The 27512-nt window shown below is 44.2% G+C and overlaps 1 protein-coding gene across 1 annotated transcript in view; it reads left to right on the top strand.

Annotated features, from left to right (window-relative positions):
- Positions 1–27512, top strand: part of LOC140457931 (protein arginine N-methyltransferase 8-like) — a 64987-nt gene that overhangs the window by 12624 nt on the left and 24851 nt on the right. The window contains exon 2 of the mRNA XM_072551768.1: positions 24196–24426. Within this exon, the coding sequence (XP_072407869.1) occupies positions 24196–24426 (231 nt within the window). The remainder of the gene's footprint in view (positions 1–24195; positions 24427–27512) is intronic.

Genomic DNA, 27512 nt, shown 5'->3' with positions numbered 1-27512 from the left:
CGACATACACACACTCAGACACCAAGCACAATGACACACACACACACACACTCGGACACCAAGCACGACACACACACACACAATCAGACACCAAGCACAATGACACACACACACACACACACACTTAATACATTGCTAACCATTTGCAAAATCCATACATTGAATACATTATAGAAATTAAAGATTTATTAGGCACAATTAACACTGAAATTATCATCAGAATTGGTTACCTTGTCTTAATGTTATGAACCAAGACAGTTTATCTGCAAGGACTGAGATATTAAGTCAACTGCATTGTATTCTTTTTCATTATGATACATGTCACTGAATCTAGTCAAAGAACAGATCTCTCAACAGTCCTGTAGGAGACCTATTGGTATATGTGAGTTATTCTAAAGGTGATCCCAGATTACAAATGTCTGACGTGCGAATTTATGAATGAGATCTCACATTAATATTAACTTTAAGGATCCAACATGTGAACCTTTGCTTGTGCTTATAAGCTATTATTTTATATTGTACCTTATTGTGTTCTGGCCTGTGTACAAACTGACTTATGGATATACTCAGGAATGGAACCCATTGGTAACCCAGGAACTGCCTGTAATGATTCCATACACATAAAAACGATTGTCATTGATCTGAAATATAACAGGACCAGCTATAGATTGTGGCTACAAGGGCAGGTCAGAGGCTGGGAATGCTGCAGTGACTCCCTAAAGCTTAGCACTGCTCAATGTGTTCAATGCAACTAGCACCTTATAAACATTGTAATTATGTTTACCTGAACCATCTTGGATACCCTGAGTAGTCCCAAAATCTTTAACCTTTGTTCATAAGACAATCCCTCCATACTGGAGATCATCCTAGTGAACCTTTTCTGAACTGCCTCCAATCAAATCATATAGTTCCTAAATAAGGGGACCAAATCTGCTTGTAGTACTCCAGAAGTGGTCTCACCAGCACCTTATACAGAAAGGATGCCCAATCCTGATACACAGTGAAGGTTTATTGTATTGTGCTTAGTAGCGAGTAACATTACATCTGAGTTTGTCTCTTTTGAGACATCAACCACATCTCAAGAATAGGTTCACATTGCTACTGCTGAAGCATTCTCACCCTGATGTGCTAAAATCATAGTTTGGGAGAAGATTTGTAGCTCAGGTGCTCATTGTTGTGGTTCTGTTCGCCGAGCTGGGAATTTGTTTTGCAGACGTTTCGTCCCCTGTCTAGGTGACATCCTCAGTGCTTGGGAGCCTCCTGTGAAGCGCTTCTGTGATGTTTCCTCCGGCATTTATAGTGGCCTGTCTCTGCTGCTTCCGGTTGTCAGTTCCAGCTGTCCGCTGCAGTGGCTGGTATATTGGGTCCAGGTCGATGTGCTTATTGATTGAATCAGTGGATGAGCAACGGACAGCTGGAACTGACAACCGGAAGCAGCAGAGACAAGCCACTATAAATGCCGGAGGAAACATCACAGAAGCGCTTCACAGGAGGCTCCCAAGCACTGAGGATGTCACCTAGACAGGGGACGAAACGTCTGCAACACAAATTCCCAGCTCGGCGAACACAACCACAACAACGGGCACGGCGGCACGGTGGCACAGTGGTTAGCACTGCTGCCTCACAGCGCCAGAGACCCGGGTTCAATTCCCGCCTCAGGCGACTCTCCGTGTGGAGTTTGCACATTCTCCCCGTGTCTGCGTGAGTTTCTTCCGGGTGCTCCGGTTTCCTCCCACACTCCAAAGATGTGCAGGTCAGGTGAATTGGCCATACGAAATTGCCTGTAGTGTTAGGTAAGGGGTAGATGTAGGGGTATGGGTGGGTTGCGCTTTGGCGGGGCGGTGTGGACTTGTTGGGCCGAAGGGCCTGTTTCCACACTGTAAGTAATCTAATCAAAAAACGTGCTAAAAACAAACTTGGGGCCTTACAACATTTTGCAGACTCAAATATACACAGAACACATCGGTTATCTCCTCCCTGAATCGATTCTTGTATCCTGATTGTCAGAATGCATCTCGTGATAATCCTTTAATGTAATAACTGCCTTAAATAACAAACACCATCCAAATGAAAACGATCCACTTAATTAGCCCTCTATCCATCGGCTGAAACATTCACTGCCTCTTCCACTGGTGACAGTGAGCGCAGTGTGTACCATCAGCAAGATACACAACTACTGTAGTAGATCATTGTAATTCAACTATTGTATTGGGATTTTCAATACTTCTCAGAGAAACCCCATCTCAGATGGTGGAGAGTGACATTTCAACAGAGAATTAGTATGTGTAAGCCCTAAGGTCTATTTGACACCTGCGATCCAATATCTAAGTGCCAGAATCAATTGGAAGTTTTTAATTAGCTTTGACAGCTAGTTGTGGATCCCTGGCATCTCTCCCAGGTCAGAAAAAACACAGCTTGATAAGATTGGCTTTCTTACATTTCTCATTAAATGACTTTTCAATATGCATCCATGGGATGTGGGTGTCGCTGCCTGAGCCAGGATTTGTTGTCCAACCCTGCTTCCCTTTGAGAAGGTGATGATGAGTTTTCTTGAAACGCTACAGTCCGTGAGGTTTAGGTAGACCCACAGTGTTGTCAGTTCCAAGATTTTAGCCCAGTGATAGTAGAGGAACAGAGATATATTTCCAAGTCAGGATGATGAGTTGTTTGGAGGAAGAATTGCGAGTGGTGCTGTTCCCATGTCTCTGCCACCCTTGTTCCTCTAGGTGGTAATGGTCATGGGTTTGGAAGATACAGTTGAAGGAGCATTGTTGAATTTCTGCAGTATATCTTGTACAGAGTACACACTGCTGTGACTGAGTGTTGGTTGTGAAGAGAGTAAATGTTTGTGCATGTGATAATCAAATAGGCTGCTTTTCCTTAGATACCATCAAGCCTTTTTGTATTGTTGGAGCTGCAAGTGGGGGGTATTTCATCAGACTTGTGATTTAGGCGTGATTTGGACTGGATTTCAGCAGTCAAAAGATGAGTTATTCTAACCTCGAATCTGTTCTTGTGACCACATTATTTATATAATGCACTTTTTGACTCTGATCTCCAGCATCTGCAGTCCTCACCTTCTCCTAGTATGTATATGGCCAGTCCAGTTTAGTCTCTGGTAATCCCCAGGATGTTCAAAGTAGGGCATTCAATGAAAGCCTTCTGAAAGTCCAGATAAACAGCATCCATCAACTTAAATATGTCCACTTTTGTCACCTCGTCTAAACCTCCGATTTCTTAGGCCTGACCTGCCCTTTGTGAATCCATATTGACTCTTCCCGATTAACTGAAGATTTTCAAGGTGATCATTTACTCTATCCTTGATTATAGATTCCAACTATTTCCCCACCACAGATGTCAGGCTAATTGGCCTGTAATTCCTTGGTTTCCCTCTGTTACCCTTCTTAAAGAACACAGTGACATGAGTGAATTTCCTGATACAACTCCTGAATCCAGGGAAATCTGAAAGATTATGATTAGGGCATTGGCAGTGTGCACTCTAACCTTCATTAACAACTGTGAATGGAAACTATCAGGTCCTCGATATTTGTCACCCTTCAGTTTCATTAATTTCCCCATTATTGATGATTTACTTAAAGCTAATTTCGTTTAGGCCCTGTCCCTTGTCCTCTGACAATTTTTTTGCGACTTCCAACAAGCTATCCTCCTTTTCTGCTATGAATGCTGAAGCAAAATATCCATTTCCCTGTGGTCATTGATATTCCGACAAAACATCCAAGTTCCTTCACCGCTACTGGGTGAAAATTCTGGAACTCCCTTCCGGAAGGCATCGTGGGTGTCCCTACACCAAACAGACTGCAGCAGTTCAAGTAGGCAGCTCACCACCATCTTTCAAGGGCAATTAGGGTTGAGCTGCTGGCCCTATAGCTGGTACACACTGCTGTGACTCAGAGTCAGTTGTGAAGGACCTGTTTCTGTGCTCTATAACTCCCACAGCACATCAATGATTTATTTTTAAATTCTGCAATGATAGAGTTTCTCCTTATATCATCATTGCTTCTTTTGCCAATTACTTTAAAACTGAGTCCTCTGGCCTTCAAACAATTCTCCAGTGTGAACAGTTTCTCCTTATCTCCGTTGACCAGGCCCCTCATGATGTTGAACAGCTCAGTCAAATCTAAATATTATCTTCCAGTATTCACGCCTGTGACCAATCCTGCTGTGGGCCTTCTGTAATTAATTTGCTCAAATTGAATTTTGTACTCTCGTGCTTCACTCTAATGCAATCTGATTATGTGAAGTGCTTAATTGATAATAATTATACAGTTTGTGTCAGAATTGGAGTTAATCTTTACAGTATGTTTGGGTTATTATGGAATTGAAGGAAAGGAATTTAATTTACAATCAATGCACTCTCGGGAGAACTTTAAGCAAAATTTCTAGTGTCCGCCTCCTCTCCTCCTCTCTCACCACTACTCCCCATACTGTTTTAACTTCTTTAACATCAGGCACAAGGCGGCCACTGCTTTAGAGGAGCTCTGGCCGAGTTTTACTGTTGAAATTGAATTCAAATGTTGTCATTGGTACCTGGTGCCATTTGCCTTTTGAATCAGAATAAAACGATGGATATCCCAAACTCGCCAGGGCATTATTCTCAGAAGGACTTATTTGTGCAACTTGAGTAGCTGAGAGGGAATTTGAAAAGGCATTCAAATTAATCGTAGCAGCCTTTTGGCGAGGGATAGGTGTGGCTGGTTTTGGTCAGAGTACAGCTTGGGAAGAAGGCCTTTGGCTGCACCAAACTTGCGCCGACATATGACACCTTTCAAACTAAAAAACCATTTGCCCCTACGTGGTGCATATCCCTCTATTCCCTGCCTTTTCACGGATCTATCAAGATGCCTCTTAAACATTGCTGTCATATCAGCCTCCAGCAACTCCTCTGACAGCGCATTCCAGGCACTTACCATCCTCTGTGTAAAAACTCACCTCTCACATCTCCTTTAAACTCTCCCCCTTTTACCTTAAATCTATCTCCCCTATTAATTGACATTTCTACCCTGGGAAAAAGACTCCAACTAATTATTCTATCCATGCCTCTCACAATTTAAATGTTTATCAGGTTTCCCCTCAACCTCCGATTTTCAAGTGAAAACAAGTCAGGTTTGTGCAATCCTTCCTCATAGCTAATACCCTCCAAACCAGTCAACATCCTGGTAAACCATTTCTGTACCCTCTCCAAAGCCTTCATATCCTTCTGGTAATGTGGCCATCAGAACTATATGTAATATTCCAAATCGGCCTAACTAAAGTTTTATACAGCTGCAACATGATTTGCCAATTTTTATACTCTGTACCCAATCAATGAAGGCAATCATACCATATGCCTTCTTGACCACCTTATCTATTTGTGTTGCCACTTTCTGGGAACTGCAGACCTATACACCTAAATCCCTCTGTATGTTAATGCTTATAAGGGTTCTTCTATTTACTATATATTTCACTCCTGCATTGGACCTTCCAAAATGCATCACCTTGCAGTTGTCCAAATTATATTCGATCTGCCATTTCTCTGTCAAAGTCTCCAGTCTCCATATATATCTCTCCATCCCTGAGGCTCCCAGCCTCATTCCCAATGAAGGGCTTTTGCCCAAAACATCGGTTTTCCTGCTTCTCTGATGCTGCCTGACCAGCTGTGCTTTTCCAGCACCACACTCTTGACTCTAATCTCCAGTGTCTGCAGTCCTCACTTTCGCCTCCATATATATCCTGCTGAATCCTCTGGCAATCCATCTCAATATCCACAGCTCCCCCAATTCCTGCAAGCATACGAATCATATCACCCATGTTCTCCTCTATATCATTTATATATGTGACAAACAGCAAGAGTCCCAGTAGTGATCCCTGCAGAACACCACTGGTTACAGATCTCCAGTCAGAAAATCACCCTCCCATCGCTACTCTCTGACTTCTATGATCAAACCAGTTCTGTATCCATCTTACCAGCTTACCACGGACCCCATGTGACTTCACCTTTTGTACCTACCTGCCATGAGGGACCTTGTCAAAGGCCTTGATAAAATCGATATAGTCAACATCCATCACCCTGCCCTCAACAATCAGCTTTGTCACTTTTTGTGAGACACGACGTCCCCCACACAAAGCCATGCTGCCTATTGCTAATAAGTCCATATTTTGTCAAATGTGAGTAGAACCTGTCTCCAAGAATTTTCGCCAGTTATTTCCCTACCACTGATGTAAGGCTGATTGGCCTGTATTGCCCTTCTTAAACAAGGGAATAATGTTGGCTATTCTCCAGTCCTCTGGGATCTCAACTGTGACTAATGAGGATATAAAGATTTTGTACAAGGTGCCAGCAATCTCCTCCCTTGCTGCCCTGAGGATATTGGGGTAGATCCAATCAGGTCCTGGTGACATGTCTACTTTAAAACATTTGCAAACACCCAATACCTCCCTTTTTGGATTAACATGCCTAGAATACCAACATACTCCTCTCGAGACTCACGATCCCCCAGCTCCTTTGTGAATACCAGCAAAGTATTTATTAAGGACCTCACCCACTGACTAATTATTTTTCATTCATAGCACGTGGGTGTTGCTAGTATTTGTTGCCTATCTCTATTTGCTCTTAAGAAGGTGGTGAGGAGCTGCTTTCTTGAACTGATGCAGTCTTGGCCTGTGGAAAATGGTGGCATTGTGAAAATGTCACAGAAGTAGTAATCCAGATAGCTCTGGGGACGTGGAATCAAGTCTCACCACAGTAGCTGAGGGAGTTTAAATTCAACAGATAAATCTGGTGTACAAATCTAAACTCAGTCATAGTGACCGTGATAACTATTCCCGATTATTGTTTAAAATCTCAGTTGGCTCAGCAACATCCTTGAGGGAAGGAAAGCTACAATCCTCCTTTATTCTGACTTATGTGTGATTCCAGATGCACCGCACTGTGATTAACTCTTAACTACGTTAGTTTGTGGGTAATTAGGAATGTGCAACAAATGCTGGCCTTACAAGTAATATCCACACTCTGTGAAAAAGAATTAATATCCCACAATGCTGTTATGAAACAAATTACAGGACTATGACCCAGTGACAGTGAAAGAATTCAAAGCGAGGAGGGTGTGTGGTGTAGCAGGGGACCTGCAGGCGATGGTGTTCCCATGTGTCCACTGCCCTCATTCTTCTAGATAGTCACAGGTTTTAAAGGTGTTGTCAAAGGCGCCTTGGTGAATTGCAGTAGATAAGACACTGCTTCTACTGAGTGTCGGTGATGGAGATGACAAATGCTGAAGGTGTTAGACAGGACCCTAGGAACAGGAGTAGGCCATTTACCCCTTTGAGCCTGTTCCACCATTTAATGAGATTGTGACTGATCTGTGGCCTAACTCCACGTACCTGACTTTGGCCCATCACATAATACCTGCACTTAATCAATATCTGTTTATCTCAGATTTAAAATTAATAATTGATCCAGCATCCACTGCCATTTGTGGAAGAGAATTCAAAACATCTACGACCCTTTGTGTGTAGAAATGTTTCTAACATCTCTCCTGAACGGTGTTGCCCTCATTCTTAGAATATGTCCCATCATTCTAGAATCCCCACTCGTGGAAATAATTTATCTATCTTGGTCCTTTCCTGTTAATATCCTGAAGACTTTGATCAGCTCACCCCTTAACATTCTAAATTCGAGAGAAAACATGCCTAAATTGTATAATCTGTCCTCATAATTTAACCCTTGAAATGCAGGTATCATTCTTGTAAACATATGTTGTAGGTTATAGATGGAGTGCCAATCAATGATTGAATTATGGGACTTGAAGGTAGAAATATGAGATTATAAAGATTGGTCTCAGAGTGACTACACTGCTTCTAGATGCATCTTCACATCAGGAAGTCTACTGCATTAGGTATTGAGCTATCAACAGATACCCAGACATGGCAAGAATCCTAACCTTTATGTCGAACAAGCCATCTTCAGGAATTATGACAGATTGGGGAAAGGAAACCGTGAAAATGGCAGAATTTGCACCTGAGACTGTACCTGACATTAATCCAAATTTTCAGCACAATTTCACAGAATGATAGAAGGTTAAGCACAGAAAGAGGCCACTTGACAGCTTCTTGCCAAACACAGCTTGCCATGTTAATCACACTATCCTGCTCTTCCTTTGTATCCTCTCATGCTTCCCTCAAACAGTTATCTGTCTCTGTGTATTCAGCTTGTGCTGGCTTTAACATTGGTGTCAGCTGGAGCTCAGAGCTGGCATTTCCCAGTGCCATGGCGACGGGCTGGAATGCTGATGGCAGGGAAAATACAGAGACTTGATGGTTTCCTATGCATTCCTTGTAATGGAGAACTGTCTCAGGAATCTGATTGGCTGACCACTCCTCAGAGTTGGGCAGTCAATTAAGATCATTAAGAGTCCAATCACTGTCGATTTTGTGGCCATTTTGCCATTGGACGAAAGGGTGCCCCACCTCTCTCCCATCACATATAAAGACTGTCATCAACATGAATTTCACCTTCTTCTGGCAGGCAAGGGAGGGGAGTAGGGGAGTAGGGGAGTAGGGGAGTAGGGGAGTAGGGGAGTAGGGGAGTAGGGGAGTAGGGGAGTAGGGGAGTAGGGGAGTAGGGGAGTAGGGGAGTAGGGGAGTAGGGGAGTAGGGGAGTGAAAGATGAGATTGATGAATCAGAGCTAGAGTCAACATGGCTGCTGAGCAGCAGGACCCAGATCTTCCAGCAAGAGATGGTTTCGGAGGTGCCTGATGGCCTCACCTTTCCAGTTTTCCCTATTTACCAGTACACCTTCCACGTAAAAATGCCCCCCCAAGGGTCGCCCACCTGCCTCCCACTACTCCCAATGTGCTTGACTGGAACGGCTGTTCTTCTGAATTGGGAGTCCACACATCACCTCAACTGAAAGATTGTAGATCTTGCCTCATTACCAGCGAGTGCGATGTCAGAATCATTATTAGTTCCTGATGTTGAGCTCCCAAAATCCACTCTTCTTCAGACTCCAATGCCAGCAGGATCTCCACATATAATATCTTTAAAACCTCCTCCCAGCCTTCAAGCTATCACTCTTCCCAAATTTCTTCCACTTCGCCATTGCCATTGATGAGGTAAAAATGACTGCAGATGCTGGAAACCAGATTCTCGATTAGTGGTGCTGGAAGAGCACAGCAGTTCAGGCAGCATCCAAGTAGCTTCGAAATCGACGTTTCGGGCAAAAGCCCTTCATCGGGAGTAAAGGCAGTGAGCCTGAAGCATGGAGAGATAAGTTAGAGGAGGGTGGGGGTGGGGAGAAAGTAGCATAGAGTACAATGGGTGAGTGGGGGAGGGGATGAAGGTGATAGGTCAGGGAGGAGAGGGTGGAGTGGATGGGTGGAAAAGGAGATAGGCAGGTCGGACAAGTCCGGACAAGTCATGGGGACAGTTACTGAGCTGGAAGTTTAGAACTAGGGTGAGGTGGGGGAAGGGGAAATGAGGAAACTGTTGAAGTCCACATTGATGCCCTGGGGTTGAAGTGTTCCGAGGTGGAAGATGAGCCATTCTTCCTCCAGGCGTCTGGTGGTGAGGGAGCGGCGGTGAAGGAGGCCCAGGACCTTCATGTCCTCGGCAGAGTGGGAGGGGGAGTTGAAATGTTGGGCCACTGGGTGGTGTGGTTGATTGGTGCGGGTGTCCCGGAGATGTTCCCTAAAGCGCTCTGCTAGGAGGCGCCCAGTCTCCCCAATGTAGAGGAGACCACATCGGGAGCAACGGATACAATAAATGATATTAGTGGATGTGCAAGTAAAACTTTGATGGATGTGGAAGGCTCCTTTAGGGCCTTGGATAGAGGTGAGGGCGGAGGTGTGGGCGCCGGTTTTACAGTTCCTGCAGTGGCAGGGGAAAGTGCCAGAATTGGAGGGTGGGTCGTAGGGGGGTGTGGACCTGACCAGGTAGTCACGGAGGGAACGGTCTTTGCGGAAGGCAGAAAGGGGTGGGGAGGGAAATATATCCCTGGTGGTGGGGTCTGTTTGGAGGTGGCAGAAATGTCGGCGGATGATTTGGTTTATGCGAAGGTTGGTAGGGTGGAAGGTGAGCACCAGGGGCGTTATGTCCTTGTTACGGTTGGAGGGGTGGGGTCTGAGGGCGGAGGTGCGGGATATAGATGAGGTCTGTTGGAGGGCATCTTTAGGGAACATCTCCAGGACACCCTCACCAATCAACCACACCGCCCTGTGGCCCAACATTTCAACTCCCCCTCCCACTCTGCCGAGGTCATGGAGGTCCTGGGCCTCCTTCACCGCCGCTCCCTCACCACCAGACGCCTGGAGGAAGAACGGCTCATCTTCCGCCTTGGAACACTTCAACCCCAGGGCATCAATGTGGACTTCAAACGTTTCCTCATTTCCCCTTCCCTCACCTCACCCTAGTTCTAAACTTCCAGCTCAGTAACTGTCCCCATGACTTGTCCGACCTGCCTATCTTCTTTTCCACCTATCCACTCCACCCTCTCCTCTCTGACCTATCACCTTCATCCCCTCCCCTACTGACCCATTGTACTCTATGCTACTTTCTCCCCTCCCCCACCCTCCTCTAGCTTATCTCTCCACGTTTCAGGCTCACTGCCTTTACTCCTGATGAAGGGCTTTTGCCCAAAATGTCGATTTCGAAGCTATTTGGGTGCTGCCTGAATTTCCATTGATGGCTCTGCCTTCATCTGACAGGACCTGAAACTCTGGAATCCCTCCGCTGCCCCCTTGAGGCTAAAACTCTGTTATCTTTCTTCCTCTCTCTCCATTTTTAAAATGTTTCTTAGAACAGAATTCTTCTTTGACCAACTCATAGTATTTCTTCATATGACTAGATAACAGCCTTGTTATTTTACAACATCAAAGGCACTATATAAATACAAGGTTTTGTTGTTGACTTCCCCTGTTGCTACATTATCAGGTGGTTCTCCCACATCCAGTCAGGGTTGAGGAGAACATTTGGGAAGACCATTGTCTTTGGTCCCCATTCCACATGTCACTCCATTGCTACCAACTCCTTGGGTTGTAGAAACTGGGGGCAGGAATAAACCATTCTGTCCTGTGAGCCTGGTCCACCATTCAATATGATCATGGCTGATCCTCTGTCTCAAGGCTATATTCCTGCCTTCTCTCCATACTTCTTAATACATTCAACTTTATCCATCTCTTCTTTGACTATACACAAGAGATGCAGCATCCACAGCGTTCTGTGGTAGTGAATTCCACACTTTGACCACCCTCTCAATGAAGAAATGTCTCCTCATTTCAGTCCTCTGCATCTGGAGGCTGTGACCCTTGGTTCCAGACTCTCCAACCAGGGAAAACATCTTTGCTCTATCCAGACTGTCTAGCTTCTGGCACAGTGGGCGGCACGGTGGCACAGTGGGCGGCACGGTGGCACAGTGGTTAGCACTGCTGCCTCACAGCGCCGGAGACCCGGGTTCAATTCCCGCCTCAGGCGACTGACTGTGTGGAGTTTGCACGTTCTCCCCGTGTCTGCGTGGGTTTCCTCCGGGTGCTCCGGTTTCCTCCCACAGTCCAAAGATGTGCAGATCAGGTGAATTGGCCATGCTAAATTGCCCGTAGTGTTAGGTAAGGGCTGGATGTAGATGTAGATGTAGGGGTATGGGTGGGTTACGCTTCGGCGGGGCAGTGTGGACTTGTTGGGCCGAAGGGCCTGTTTCCACACTGTAAGTAATCTAATCTAAAGTAATCTAATCTAATCTAAAAGTTTATGTGGCGATGGTATGTTGGCCTTCATCACAAGAGGATTTGAGTTCAGAAGCATGGACATCTTATTGCAATTATACAGGGCACTGGTGAGACCACACGTGCAGCATTGTGTGCAGGTTTGGTTCCCCAATATAAGAGAGGGTATGTTCGCCATGGAGGGAGTGCAACAGAGGATCACTGGGCTATAAGCAGGAGATAGTGGCTACTACAGATGCTGGAAACCAGAGTCCAGATTAGAGTGGTGCTGGAAAATCACAGCAGGTCAGGCAGCATCCGAGGAGCAGGAAAATCGACATTTCAGGCAAAAGCCCTTCATCAGGAATGGCTTTTTTACTTATTCAAAGTGAAAAATTTCAGCACCACTCTAATCTTGCCTGTAAGTGGGGAATGACAGGGCTGCTGCATAAGAAAAGATGGATTTGCCTGGTTCCATATTCATTCGAGATCCAAAGAACGAGAGGGGATTTGATTGAAATATTGTTTGTTGCACCTTTCCGTCTACTTTCATTGACTGTTATACAAAGATACCAGGTTCCTTTGAACACACACATTTTCCAATATATCACTGTTTACATAATATTCTTTCTTCCTGTTTTTCACACTGAGATGTATGACTTTACATTTACTGACATGAAACTGCATCTGACGTGAGCTTGCCCACACACTCAACTTTGACTAGGTTATCCTGAAGCTTCTGTGCATCCTCCTCACAACTTACAATCCTACCTGGTTATGTGTTGTCAGCAAACTGGAAATGTTGCATCTGGTCACCTCATCCAGGTTATTTATATACATCTTGAATAACTGAGCCTAAGCACTGATCCCTGTGATAGATATCCCACTAATAACTGCTTGTCACTGGAAGAAAACCCATTTATTCTCACTCTCAGTTTCCAGTCTATCAACCAATTCTTAGTCCATGTCAGTGTACTACCTCGAGTCATGAGTGCTTTAACTTTGTAGGTATGCTTCTTATGTGGAACCTTATCAAAAGTCATCTTGAACTCCCCCAAAACCCTCGATTTCCTTAATCATTAAAATGTCTATTTCAGCTTGAATACATTTATTCATCCAAGTCTTGACAAAACTCTGCAATAAAGATTCTGATAAATTCACCACTCTCAGAGAGAAAAATAATTCCTCCTCACCTCTGTCATAAATGGGTGACACTTTCATCTTTCATTATGTCCTCTGGTGCTAGACACACTAATAAAAACCTCCCGTAAGAATTGTATACATTTCAATAAGATTTTCTCACATTCACCTGAACTTCAATGAGAAGTCCAATCTATTCAACGTCTCCTTATAAAACAAACCTCTCCATACCTGGGATCAACCCAGTGAACTTTCTCTGGAAATGCATCTAATACCAGTAAATCTTTCCTTGGATAAGGGGACTGAAACTGTTCATGGTATCCCAATGGTCCAACCAATGGTGTGTCTCGGCTTAGCTCAAGATCAAGAATGCAGCTGAGAATGACCTTCTCTAGGGCAATCATTGATGGTCAATAAACATTAGTGATATCCACATCTCTTGAATGAATTATTTTAAAATCCCTCTGAGAGCTCTACACTCCTCGAATTCTGGTCTCTTGGGCATCCTAATTTCCTGTGTGCTGTTGATGACCCCAGACATCTGGGGTCCAAGCTCTTGATCATTTTTTCAAAATCCCTCCCATTTCCCTGCCTCACTTTCCCCTTGTTAAAACCAACCCATTTGCACAAACTTTTTTATCAGCTGACCGGACATCTTATGTAACTCTGGGTCATACTTCCTTTTGTAATGCTCCTGTGAAAGTGCATTATGCAAATATATTATGTAAATATGTTGTTAAGTATTGTTGAAAAGGACAAAGTGTACCATTGCTTTTCAGCTTGCAATCATGAGGACAATTTGCAAGAAATATCAAAGTAAAGAGAATGAAACATTGACATTGTATGAGAGGAGAGTACAGTGTGGTTGACAAATGGTTTGAGGCATTGGGATGGAGAACACAGCAGTTAATGATAGCTGTCAGTCTTATAGGTTTGATCTATCCCTCACTAATGATAAATTGCCAAACATCATTTACATTTTACACTAGGCGGAATGACTGGCTGATCAATGCATTGCTCTGAGAAATGAACCAATGAATGGCTTCCATATACAACAAGTGCATCACGTTGTGAGCCCAACCTGACAGTTCTAACTGGGTTGTTAGCATAATTCTTAAAACATAGAACATAGAACAATACAGCACAGGAACAGGCCCTTCAGCCCACAATGTTGTCAAATTAAATTAATCCCTTCTGCCTGCCCTTGGTTCATATGCCTCCATGGAGAAAGTGAGGACTGCAGGTGCTGGAGATCAGAGCTGAAAATGTGTTGCTGGAAAAGCGCAGCAGGTCAGGCAGCATCCAAGGAGTAGGAGAATCGACGTTTTGGGCATGAAGGGCTCATGCCTGAAACGTCGATTCTCCTACTCCTTGGATGCTGCCTGATCTGCTGCGCTTTTCCAGCAACACATTTTCAGCTCACATGCCTCCATTTCTTGTATACTTATGTGTTTACCTACAAGTCCCTTAGACACCCCTACCGTATCTGCCTCCATCATCACTGCTCCAAACTCCTCCCATTCTGTGTAAAAAAACCTGCCCCATATATCTGCTTTGAACTTTCCCCCCCTCACCTTAAATGGTTGCCCCCTTGTATGAGACATTCCAACTTTGGGTAAAAGATTCTGACCATCAACCCTATCTATGCATTTCATAATATTACAGACTTCTATCAAATCTCCCCTCAGCATCTGCCGCTCCAGAGAAAACTACCCAAGTCTTTTTCTAGCCTCTCTCTACAGCTTATACTCTGTCATCTAGACAGCATCCTGGTCAACCTCTTCTGCACCCTCTCCAAAGCCTCCACATCCTTCCTGTAATGTGGTGACCAGAATTGATTGCAAGAATCTAAGCGTGGCCTAAATAAAGTCTTGCAAAGCTGCAGCATGACATCCTGACTCTTGTACTCAATTCCCCAACCAATAAAGGCAAGCATGCCATACACCTTCTTTACCACTCTGTCTACTTGCGTGGCCACTTTCAGGGAGCTATGGACTTGGACCCCAAGATCCCTCTGTACATCAATGTTGTTCAGGGTCTTGCCATTAACTGTGTACATTCCTTTTACATTTGACCTCCCAAAGTCCAGCACCTCACACTTCCCCAGATTAAACTCCATCTGCCATTTCTCTGCATAACTGCAATTGATGTATAAGCTGCTGTATTCTTTGACAACCTTCTACACTACCCACAACTCCCCCCATCTTTGTGTCATCTGCAAACTTACTAACTCGGCCATCTACATTTTCATCCAATTCATTTATATATATCACGAACAGCCGAGGTCCCAGTATGGATCCCTGAGGAATACCAGTAGTCACAGATCTCCAACCAGACAAAACACCCTTCCACGACTACCCTCTGCCTTCTATGGGCAAGCCAATTCTGAATCCAAGCGGCCAAGTCACCATGGATCCCATGCATCTTAATCTTCTAGATGAGCCTATCTTGTCGAAAGCCTTACTAAACCCATGTGGATGGAATCTATTGCTCTACCCTCATCAATCACCTTCGACACACTGGGGATCATTTTGTAAATGTTTTCCAATGATGGAATCATGGTTCAGAGGCTACACGCCAACCAGTCAGCACTCTCCTTTCATTTGGTATAAATATTGTTTTCCATTTACTTTGGCAATTCTTGCAGATTGTCCTGATGAGTGTAAGATGAAAAGCCTCAACACGGTGTCTCTTTTTTTCAGCAATGCGCAAGTTCTGAACGACTGAACCAGTTGTAAACTCACTGTTGTTACTTGTAATGGATTGTATTGATTTTTGGAGCTAGCCACATGGATTATTATTGTTCCTGTCCTTGCCTGAATTCATTTTAAACATTATGATTGAATTTGTTTGTGGTTGTGTGTTCCCTATTTTAATAATGGTATTGTGTTAAAAAAAAACTTATAAAATTTCTTTGTAAGAATGTTACCACAGCACTCACAAGGAGCTTAGAACTCTACTTTGTTGCAATGTATTTTACTGCTGTGCATCAATTAGATTGAGGATGACGGGGAGATCAGAGTAGAGATGCTGTCGAGGGGGAATGGGATTAGATTAATGTCTTGAGTTGGTTGCATCACACTTTATTCATTTGTTATTGGAATGTGGCCAATACTGGCCTTATAACAATTATTGTTCAGCACTCGGTGCTCTGAGTGTGCCATCAGGCAGCACTTATTCAATAATAACTGGCTCACCCTTGCTCAGCTTGGGCTCTGTCAGGACATTTGACTCCTGACCCCATCACAGCCTATGACTAAATACGGACAAAAGAGATGAATTCAAGAGATGATATGAAAGTAACTGCCCTTGGCATTGATGAAACATTTGACTGACAGTGCATTCCCATAGAATCTCCACAGTGTGGAAGTGGGCCACTTGGCCCATCGAGTCCATACCGACCCTCCAAAGAGCATCTCACCCAGACACACCTCCCTATCCTAACCTTGTGTTTCCCATGGTTACCCCACCTAGCCTACAATCCCTGGACACTACGAGCAATGTCACATGGCCAATCGACTTACCCTGCACATTTTTGGAGTGTGGGAGGAAACCAGAGTACCTGGAGGAAACCCACACAGACAAGGAGGGAACTTGCAAACTTCACATAAACAGGCACCCGAGGGTGGAATCAGACATGGGTCCCTGGTGTGTGAAGCAGCAGTGCTAACCACAGAGCCACCATGCCATCCCTAATTAAGGATCCCTGATGAAATTTGAGTCAGTGGGAATTCAGGTAAAACTCTCCACTGGTTGGAATCGCACAGAACACAGAGGAAGATGGTTCCTGGATGTTAACCATCTTAGTCCCAGGACATCACTGTAGGAGTTCCTTGGGGTAGTGAGCTAGGCCCAGCTGTCTTAATTTAAAGATTCTCATCCTTGTTTTCAAATCCCTCCATGACCTTTCACCTCTCTAAGTCTGCAATCTCCTCCATTCCTTAACCCTAGCAGGTCAGAGGCTGGGAATTCGGCAATGAGTAACTTGTCAGCTGTTTTACGAATGCCCCTTCCTCTGACATATTGTCAGAATCATGACCAGAGTTGTTCATGATTTAACAGTGGTCCATGTCATTTCCAACTCCTCAGATACAGAAGCGATGCATGGCCATATGCAAGTAGATCTGAGAAGCATTCCGATTGGGATTGATAAATGTTAAGTAATGTATGTGTCACACAAGTTCCAGATAATAGCCATCAGCAACAAGATAGGATTAAATCATCTCCCCTTGACATTGCTGTACCCCTCATTCTGAACACCTTTGTCGGTGACCATTGACCAGAAACTAACTAGTCTAGCCATATCAATACCCCGTGGCTACAAGAGCAGGTCAGATGCTAGGAATCCTGTAGTGGGTAATTCATCTCCTGTCTCCAGCCTTGCAAGAGGATTCACAGTACCTTAAAACTAGGTTTCTCCTAGAAGATTTTAACCTACTGCGAATCCTCTTACAAGGATGCCTTCCTTGAAGAAGGTCTCTTCCTCCCTCTACAAGGATTTCAGTGAGTCCCTCTCTCACTGCACACCCCAGGCTTCTCCAGTTTCCTCATTTCCCCTCCCCCCGCCTTGTCTCAGTCCCAACCCTCGAACTCAACACCACCTTCCTAACCTGCAATCTTCTTCCTGACCTCTCCGCCCCCACCCCCACTCCGGCCTATCACCCTCACCTTATCACCCTCACCTTAACCTCCTTCGACCTATCGCATTTCCAACGCCCCTCCCCCAAGTCCCTCGTCCCTAGCTTTTATCGTAGCCTGCTTGGCACACTCTCCTCATTCCTGAAGAAGGGCTCATGCCCGAAACGTCGATTCTCCTGCTCCTTGGATGCTGCCTGACCTGCTGTGCTTTTCTAGCAACACATTTTCAGCTCTGATCTCCAGCATCTGCCGTCCTCACTTTCTCCTATCATCTAAAAAGCACAAGTCAGGAGTGCGATCAAATACTCCCCACTTTCCTGGATGCGTGTAGCTCTCGCAACTCTCAAGATGCTTAGCACCATCCAGGAAAAAGCAGCCCACTTAATTGGCACCACATCCAGCACCAATATACAGTGGCAATAGTGTGTACAAGATGCAATGATGATTCCTGATGAAGGGCTTTTGTTCGAAACATCGATTTTCCTGTTCCTCAGATGCTGCCTGAACTGCTGTGTTTTTCCAGCACCACCCTAATCTGATTTCCAGCATCTGCATCCCAGGTTTATACCTGTACAAGATGCAATGCTTTAACTTACCCAGCCTCCTTCAATAGCACCTTCGAAACTGTCCCTCAGAAGGAGAAGGCAGCAGATATATGGGAGCACAGTCCCCTGCTCATTCCCTTCCAAGTCACTCACCATCCCGTCTTGAATATATATTGCCGTTGCTTCAATGTTGCCGGGCCAAAATCCTGGAACTCCCTCCCTTATTCCCACACCACATGTTGCATCATTTCAGGAAGGCAGTTCACCACGTTGTTCCCCAGGTCCAACCAGAGATGGCAATAAATGCTGGCCTGATTGGGGACAAAAGAAAATTGGAAAACTTCAATATAGCAAGTCATTAGTGTGTGGTCGGCCATACCCTGCATTTGCATCACCAGAGAGGTGAAGATTTTTATGACAATATGACAGAATTTCATAAAATGCTTTGGTGTTAGGTTGCTAATAACCAGAATCCACAAATCCTACATTGACAGTACATTATTCAGACTGCTCAGCGATATGATCCTTCATGGGGTTCAAAGACGTGGCAATCATCCAAAAGGCACAAGTCAGGAGTGTGATGAAATATTCTCCACTTTCCTGGATGTGTGTAGCTCAAGCAAGAGAGAGAGAGAGAGAGAGAGACCTTTGTACTGAAGGCAGGGATTTGAATGGATTATTAATCCAATCATCTGACTTACTTTCCTCTAACACTGTCCATGCTATTACTGCACCTCCTCTCTCTCTCTCTCCCTGAGTCTGTTACTGACCGCCCCCAAAGCTTTGGGACACTTTTGGTCATGAATGCATTTAAAGCCATTCTATTATTCCTCAGTGGAAGATCCTGATGTTCTACAAAAAAGCTGCAGCACAGAGAAATATTTCTCTCAGGCTACTGTTGTAAAAAGGCTGTGCCCACCTATACTTGACCTGTGTTCTGACCTTTTGTATGATTAATTGAGGAAATGCAGGACACAATTAAATGAGGTAAAAACAATGACTGCAGATGCTGGAAACCAGACTCTTGATTAGTGGTGCTGGAAGAGCACAGCAGTTCAGGCAGCATCCAAGCTACTTGGATGCTGCCTGAACTGCTGTGCTCTTCCAGCACCACTAATCCACAATTAAATGAGTATGACTGAGAGGCCCAGTGATGTTGGGTACCATTTCCAGAATTTATACTGGTTGCTTTGTGGTTCAGATTAACTCGGAACAGGAAATATAAGGCACATCAAGACGGACTATTTGAAAATAGAAACTTCAATCTGAATATTGCCCATTGATTACTAGAGCTGGAAAGTAAGTTTTCCTATACCCTTGGACTTACTGTTGAGTGCCTTCAGATTGTGAACCCACCCCTCTCCCTACTGACTCTCCAGACTAGATACTCTGCTGCAGTCCTGGTGACTGGGGAAAGAGCAGTGGGTGTGGAGTGCATGAACTTAAGGAAAGTACTTGTCATGAGTAATTACCAGAGAAGATTAAGGGAGAGAGGGAGGAGGTCCAGTAATAGCATGGACACTGTTAGAGGAACAGTAAATCAGATGATTGGATTAATAATCCGTTCACATCCCTGCCTTCAGTCTCTCTCTCTCTCCCTCAACACAGATTCCTCTCTCTCTCAGTACCTAGCTCCCTCTCCTTCAATAGACCTCCCTCTTCCTCGATACAGTTCCCCTCTCTCTTTTCCCCCTGATACAGAGCCCCCTCTGTCTCTCTCTCTCTCTCTCTCTCTCCCCCCTCTTCCTCAATACAGTTCCCTCTCTCTTTCTCTCCTCCTCAATACAGTTCCTTCCCTCTCTGTCTCTTGATACAGTAACCTCTCTCTCCCCCTTGATACAGTTCCCTCTCTCTCCCTCCCTCAATACAATTCCCCCTCTCATTCTCTTTTCCTCAATGGATATCTCTCTCTCTCTCTTGATACAGATTTCTCTCTTTCTCTCACTTGATGTAGAGCTCCTCATTCTCTAATACTTTGACAATAACATGCTAACATGTGTTTTGTCTTAATATCAAATGATGTTTATTCCTGTGTTTTTTTTAACAATACAGATTAAGCTGTTTCAGCCCATTGTAATCAGCCCATTGTAATCAGTCTGGTCTTGTTTCAACCAGTTTCCAATCTATCCCAGCCCCATCCAGAAAATCACCTACAATGGTTTCTCTTCCTCCTCCTGCTCTTGTGTCTTTCAAAGATTTCTCTTTGGTCTCTTTCAGCCAAAAATATAATGACAATTCTTACGTGACAGCCAGCTCCGTCTCACCAATACCTCACTTGACCCTTCCACTGTATTTGGAATTTTGTCAGCATTCATTGGGCAAATTGATGGGCAAACGTTTCCTCCAAATAGTATTGGGAAGGTCTACACCGTCATCATGAAATCTCTGTCCCAGTCATTGGGTCCTCCCTCTCCCTGGCAGCTGATCCCGCCACATTGGTTGCACACTTGGATTCCTGTTTGGATCAGAGTTGGCATTTTGACTCCATACCTTTTCCATCTTGAAGTTCAGCTACTAAACAGTTACTTATGGTAATTGCAGTAGATGCTCCTTAAGGAAGCTACCTGCCCATAAATGCAGATGGCTCTTTCCCTGCCTCATTTTATCTCTGGCTGAAGTCTCTGTCCATGTTATTGCTATATACAGATTGGACTATTGCAGCCCACAGTTGTGGTCATACTTCCAGCTTCCCCCAGAAACCTTAACTCAACCAAAACACTGCCAACTATATCCAAACTCACACCAAGTCCCATTCATTCATCACCACTTAGCTCCTTTGCTTCCAGTGTTTTCTGGTCCGGACGTGCTGCCATTTTAAAATCCTTATTCTTTACAAACAGCTCCATATCCTTGTCCCTGCGCTTCAAATGCTGCAAGATCTCTGCTGGTTTTCCGTCTTTGGTAGTCATGGCCTTAAGCTCTGGATTTCTCTCCATTACCTTCCTCCTAGCTCTTTTTGGTGCTCCTTGAAGATGTTACTTTGTTACCTGCTCGAATGGGACTTGGTTTCACATTTTGTTTGATAAGGCTCCTGTGGAATTCCTTTGGAGGCCTTGATGCAAAAAAGAGACATTTTCGCAAAGTTTTTCATCTTGCATCCGTCAGGATAATTTGCAAGAATACCTGGATAAAGGAGAAGATCGTTTTACATCAGATGAAAAGAGAATGCTAATTGTTTGGCAAGGAGGAAGGAACAGGTGTCAGCCATTCAGCCATCAGTATGGGTGGCATGGTGGCTCAGTGGCCTCACAGCACCAGGGACCTGGGTCAAAGTCCCACCTTGGGTGACTGTGTGAAGTTTGCACATTCTCCCTGTGTCTGCATGGGTTTCCTCTGGGTGCTCCGGTTTTTTCCCACAATCCAAAGATGTGCAGGTTAGGTGAATTGACTGTGCTAAATTGCCCGTAGTGTTAGGTAAATACAGGGTAGGGAAATGGGTCTGGGTGGGTTACTGTTCAGAATGTCGGTGTGGGGTTGTTGGGCCATAGAGCCTGTTTCCGTACTGTCGGGAATGTAATCTAATCATAGCTGATCAAATACTTCAATGGTTTTTATTCATCTCATCCCCATAACCTTGCCTGTCACTGGTGTTCAGAAAACTATTGATATCTACCTTAAACATCCTCAGAGAATGAGCTTCCACGGTCCCCTGTGGTGGATAATTCCAAAGATGTAAAAAACATTCTCCCCATCTCAGATCTAAGTGGTGCCCCCTTGCTTTAAAGTTTTGTTGGTATGTTTGTCCCTTGAAGAATTTTGTAAGTTTCAATGAGATGATCTCTCATTCTTCAAAACTCCAGAGAAAACAAGCCCGGTTTTCCCAATCTTTCTCCATAGGACAGTCTCACCATTCTGGGAATCAGTCTGGTGAAGATTCATTGCACTCTCTCTATGGCAATAATATCTTTCCTGAGACAACGTGAAAAATCGCACAACTCCAGGTTATAGTCCAACAGGTTTATTTGGAAGCACTAGCTTTCGGAGTGCTGCTCCTTCATCAGGTGGTTGTGGAGTATAAGGTTGTAAGACATGGAATTTATCAAATAAATTTACAGTGTGATGTAACTGAAATTATATACTAAAAAAGACCTGGATTGTTTGCTAAGTCTCTCATCGTTTAGAATGACCATATTGGTTTCAGTTCTTCCATATGTAAATGGCAAACCTTTATTTAAAAGTTACATTCTCAAGTGAACTGAGATAAGGAGACCAAAATTGCACTCAGTGCTCCAGATGAAATCTAACCTAACAGCTTACTGCACCTACAGAAACAGACGTTGCTGGAAAAGCTCAACAGTCTGGCAGCATCTGTGAAAAGATATCAACATTAAAGTTTCGGATGCAGTGGTCAAAGCTGATTCCTTTTCACAGATGCTGCCAGACCTGCTGAGTCTTTTCCATCAATTTCTGTTTTGTTTCTGATTTTCAGCATCCACAGTTCTTTCAGTTTTTATACTGCACCTACACGTCAACCTGCAATTCCTATTGGCAAGGACACCTAGGCCCCTTTGTATGCCTACACTTTACAACCTCATCCCATTTAAGAAATACCCTGCACATCCGTTTCTCCTATCAAAGTGAAGAACCACTCAGTTTTTGCCCAATACCTTCCATTTGCCATGTTCTTGCCCACTCATTAAGCCTATCCAGATCCTCCTAAAGCTGCTTTGCACCTTTCTCACATCTCACCTTCCCACTTAGCTTTGTATCGTTCACTCTCCTTACACATCTCTAGGTACTTTGGAGTCTTCGAGTCATACTGTATAGAAACAGACCCTTCGGCCCACAAAGTCTGTGCTGACCAACAAACACCAAACTACACTAATCTCATTAATCTGCACTTAGGCCACAGTCTGCCATGCCCTGGCATTTCAAGGGCACATCCAGATGCTTCTTAAATGTTAGGGGCATACCTGCCTCCACCACACTCTCAGCCAGCATGTTCCATACGTGTACTAACATCTAGGTGAAAAGAATTATCTCAGATCTCCTCTAAAATTATATTTTAATTGAACTTGTTAAGAGACTTATGATAGGTAGGACCTGAATCCAGGCGTCCTGGCTCAGGGATAGGAACACTACCACTGCACTACCACAGCCCATGTTCCCAACTTTAAAACCTTCAACATATAATTGTGGACAGCCCTTAGTCACAATACCAACATGAGAACGGCCCATTTATTTTTACTCTCTGTTTTCTGTCTGTTGGCCAATTGTCTATCCATGCCAGCACAGTACTTACTGTCGTATGTGCTTTAATTTATCTAACCAGCCTCGTGTGAGGGATTTTATTGAAAGCCATTTGAAAGTCTAAGTATGTACTATGTCCATCAGTGCTCCTTTATCAAATTTATCAGTAATAGTCGAAACAAAATGCTCACAAGCTCAACAAACACAATGTCCCATTCGCAAATCCATGCTGACCATGTCCACGCAAATCCTAACCAATCAGACGTCTATTTATCCTCTCCTTTAAAATAGATTTTGGCATTTCCCCACAACTGATGTAAAACCGACAGGTTTGTCATTCCCTGTTATCTCACTTGCTCCCTTCCTCAATAGTGGGATAACATTTCCTACCTTCCAACCTACATGCATCATTCCAGGATTTTGGAAGATAATCACCAATACATTGACTACCTCAATAGCCACTTCCTTCAATACTCAAGGGTGTAGACTGTCTTAATAAGTGGCTAATATTATGATTATTTGTTTGCCCTAGTGCAGGAAGGCCCACCGTTTCATTTACTGTTGTAATCATTCCAGTTGTGGACACACTAGAAATTTTAATAGCTATCTATGTGTGAAAGGACGTAGATATCTGAAAGAGTTAGTACTGAGGAGTGGCTTAAACATCCCCCACTATGATGTTATCATATAGACTTGGTGGGAGAACAGCTTAGGACCTGTTGTCCAGGTCTCTCATATCAGTGTAACTCGTGCCTGATTACTAACATGCAATAAACTACCTCTTGTTCAAGACGTGAGTCTCTTCTTGTTAGAATACCAAGTTGTTTTCCTGAACCACACCAGACCACATGTGCTCTGTAAATCTCAGAGTGTGGTGGCAGTGAGCTTTGCCGATGGTGAGCAATGGTGCAGGCAGCCTCAGACAGTGAGACAGTCAGCGGCGAGGATTGCTCACCCAGTTTACAGAGTATTTCTTATTCCCCTGAAACAGGTCTCCAGTGACCAAGCCGAGCCTCTGCCTGTCACGCAGCCAGTTCAAACAACACAGCAGACACAGACACCAATGCAGACAACGGTACAAACACCAGTGCAGACCTTATCACAAACACCAGTACAGACAAGTTGCCTGGGGAGAGGTAAAATGGCAAAACATTTGACACCAGATGAGATGACATCGAAAGATTACTACTTTGATTCCTACGCTCATTTTGGCATCCACGAGGTAAGTTTTGATCTCTTCCTGTATTGATGGAGTACCTCATTTAAATGATCATTGTGCAACATATATAAATGTCACCCATTAAATCAATTCATACACATATTTTCTGCTTCATAACATGGGTAACTTGATTGTTTTAATCTAGTGGAGAGGTGAATGTAATTTCCATGGGGAACATGTCAGTATTAACCATCCGGAAATGGAGATGGTGGTCCTTTTTGAACTTTAGTGGAGAATGCGAAAACTGTCAGGAATGGGACAGCTGTGAAAATAATATTGTGTTTTCTTCAGTGATCAGTCCTGTACTACTAACCATCCAACGTCCCCAACCAGCCAACATCCCTCATCAGTGCAATGTCCCTAACCAGCCTGGTGTCACTAACCAGCCCAACAACTTTAATCAGTCCAACATCCCTAACCAGCCTGATGCCTCTAGCCAGCACAACATAACTAACCATGTCCCTAACCAGCCTGGTGTCACTAACCAGCCCAACAACTTTAGCCAGCCCAGTAGTCCAAACCAGCTTGACTTCACTTGCCAGCACAATATCCTTAACCAGTGCCACATCCCTAATCAGCCCACTATTAAATTATTCTGAAGTTCCTAACTAGCTCAACATCACTAACCACATCAATGCTCTTAACCAGTTTGCAATCACTAAGTAGATCAACATCACCAACCAACACCGTATCACTAACCAGCCCAACATAGCTAATTAGTTTGATTTCACTAACCAGTTCTAGTGATTAACTGGCTTAACTAGCAGAGTTTTGTTTGTTCGAGGTCATTAGTCTGGGGTGCAGAACACAGGAATAATCTTACTGCACCAGTTAGATGAATGACACAGAGACTTGAGATGATCTCACAACAGTAGCTTAGGAATTAAAATCCAGTTAATGAAAAAAATTAAAAATAGAATTAAAAATTACTATTATCAATAATAATGACTATGGAACTATCAGATGTCATTAAAAATAATCTAAATCATTAATGAGCTTGAGGGAGGGAAATCTGCAGTCTTTACTTATTTTTACAGATGACTTCAGATCTACAGCACTGTGGTTGACTCTGTAACTGCACATTGAAATGGCCGAACAAGTCATTCAGTAATGGTAGCCTTGTCAAAAACACCCACGTTAATGAATATAAAATATTAGTCATCACCTAAATTCTCTTCATAGTTTCCACTAAAAAAAAGGGTGTAGAATGTCCAGCTTTCAATAGTCTCTATGTTGCAAACTGCAACTTTAGAAGGCCCAAATGGGTAGGTACTGAGTAAAGCACTTTCAAGTGTGTGTTTTGCAGGTATAATGGGTCAAGGGGGTAGTAAGAGGGAGGATGGGGACAGATATTTGAGAGAGCAAAGTCTGACTCTGAGGATGCGGGGTTTGAGAGTGCTGGTGAGGGTAGAGTATGAGGAGGGCAGGATTAGTGGAACAGGGTGCAATGGGGCTGGATGGGAGGGGGTTGTGTGCTAGGGGATGGGCTCCTGGTGATAGGGTGAGGGGGTAGAGGCGGTAGTGACCGGATGTGAAGGGGCAGGGTATGAGGGAGTGGGGTGTGAGGGGGCAGCAAGAAGGATCAGAGTTTAAGTGGCAGGATGAAAGGGGATGGTGTTGTCAGGGAATAGGGTATGAGGGAGCAGTGTTTGAGAGGGTAATATGGGAGGAGGGGGAAGGGAGCAGGGTCTGACAGCGCAGAATGGAAGGGGCATGGTCTGAGGGGGCAGAATGGAAAGGGCAGAATGGAATGGGGCAGGGCCTGAGGGGGTAGAATGGAAAGTGCAGGGTTTGAGGGGGCAGAATGGAAGAGGCAGGGTTTGAGGGGGCAGAATGGAAGAGGCAGGGTCTGAGGGGGCAGAATGGCAGGGGCATTTTCTGAGGGGGCAGAATGGAAGAGGCATAGTCAGAGGGGGCAGAATGGAAGGGACATGGTTTGATGGGCAAATGGAGGGATAGGGTCTGAGGGGGCAGAATGGAAGGGGGCAGGGTGTAAGGAGGGATCAGAATTTGAGGGCAGAATGGAAGGGGGCAGAATGGGTGGGTGTGGTGAATTAATCCAAATGCAAAAGTTGCAACTTTAAACAGATCATGTTTTCCTTTGAGATTTTCTGACTTTAAGTAACTTTTCCAAGAATGGGATTCAGGATGACCTTGCCAATTGGATACAAAATTGGCTTAATGGCAGAAGACAGAGAGTTGTGTTGGACGGTTGTTTTTCGGACTGGAGGGCTGTGACCAGTGGTGTTCTGCAGGGATTGGTTCTGGATCCGCTTTTTTTTGCCATTTTTATAAATTATTTAGATGAGAATATAGAAAGCATGGTTAGTAAGTTTGCAGATGATACCAAGATTGCTGGTATAGTGGAAATGAACACAATCATCCAAAATTACAAAAGGATCCTGATTAATTGGGTCAATAGGCTGAAGAATGGCAAAAGGAGTTTAATTTGGATAAATGTGAGTATTGCATCTTGGTAAAACAAACAAAGAAAATAGTCACAGATGAGGCACCAGAAGTCTGGAGGTTGGCTAATGTTGTGCCCCTATTTAAGAAAGATGGTAAGGAAAGTCAGCGAACTATAGACCAGTGAGACTGACATCACTGGTGGACAAGTTGTTGGAGGGAATTCTGAGAAACAAGGTTTACATGTATTTGGAAAGGCAAGGACTGATTAGGGATAGTCAACATGGCTTTGTGCATGGGAAATTGATTGAGCTCTTTGAAGAAGTCACAAAGAGGATTGATAAGGGCAGTACAGTCGACTTGATCTATATGGACTTCAGTAAGGTATTCAACAAGGTTCTTCATGGTAGACTGGTTAGCGCTGTCAGATCAAATGGAATACAGGGAGAGCTAGCCATTTGGAAACAGAACTGGCTCGAAGGTAGGAGGCTGAGGGTAGTGATGGAGGGTTGCTTTTTAGACTGGAGGCCTGTGACCAGTGGTGTGCGCCACAAGGATCAGTGCTGGGTCCACTGCTTTTCTTCATTTAGAAAAATGATTTGAATGTGAACATAAGAGGTATAGTTAGTAAATTTACAGATGACACCAAAATTGGAGGTGTAGTAGACAATGAAGAAGGTTAC

Source organism: Chiloscyllium punctatum, chromosome 32 (genome assembly GCF_047496795.1).
Source record: "Chiloscyllium punctatum isolate Juve2018m chromosome 32, sChiPun1.3, whole genome shotgun sequence".
NCBI lineage: Eukaryota > Metazoa > Chordata > Chondrichthyes > Orectolobiformes > Hemiscylliidae > Chiloscyllium > Chiloscyllium punctatum.
The sequence above is the reverse complement of the archived record's forward strand: the minus strand, read 5'-3'. Positions and strand labels throughout refer to the sequence as shown.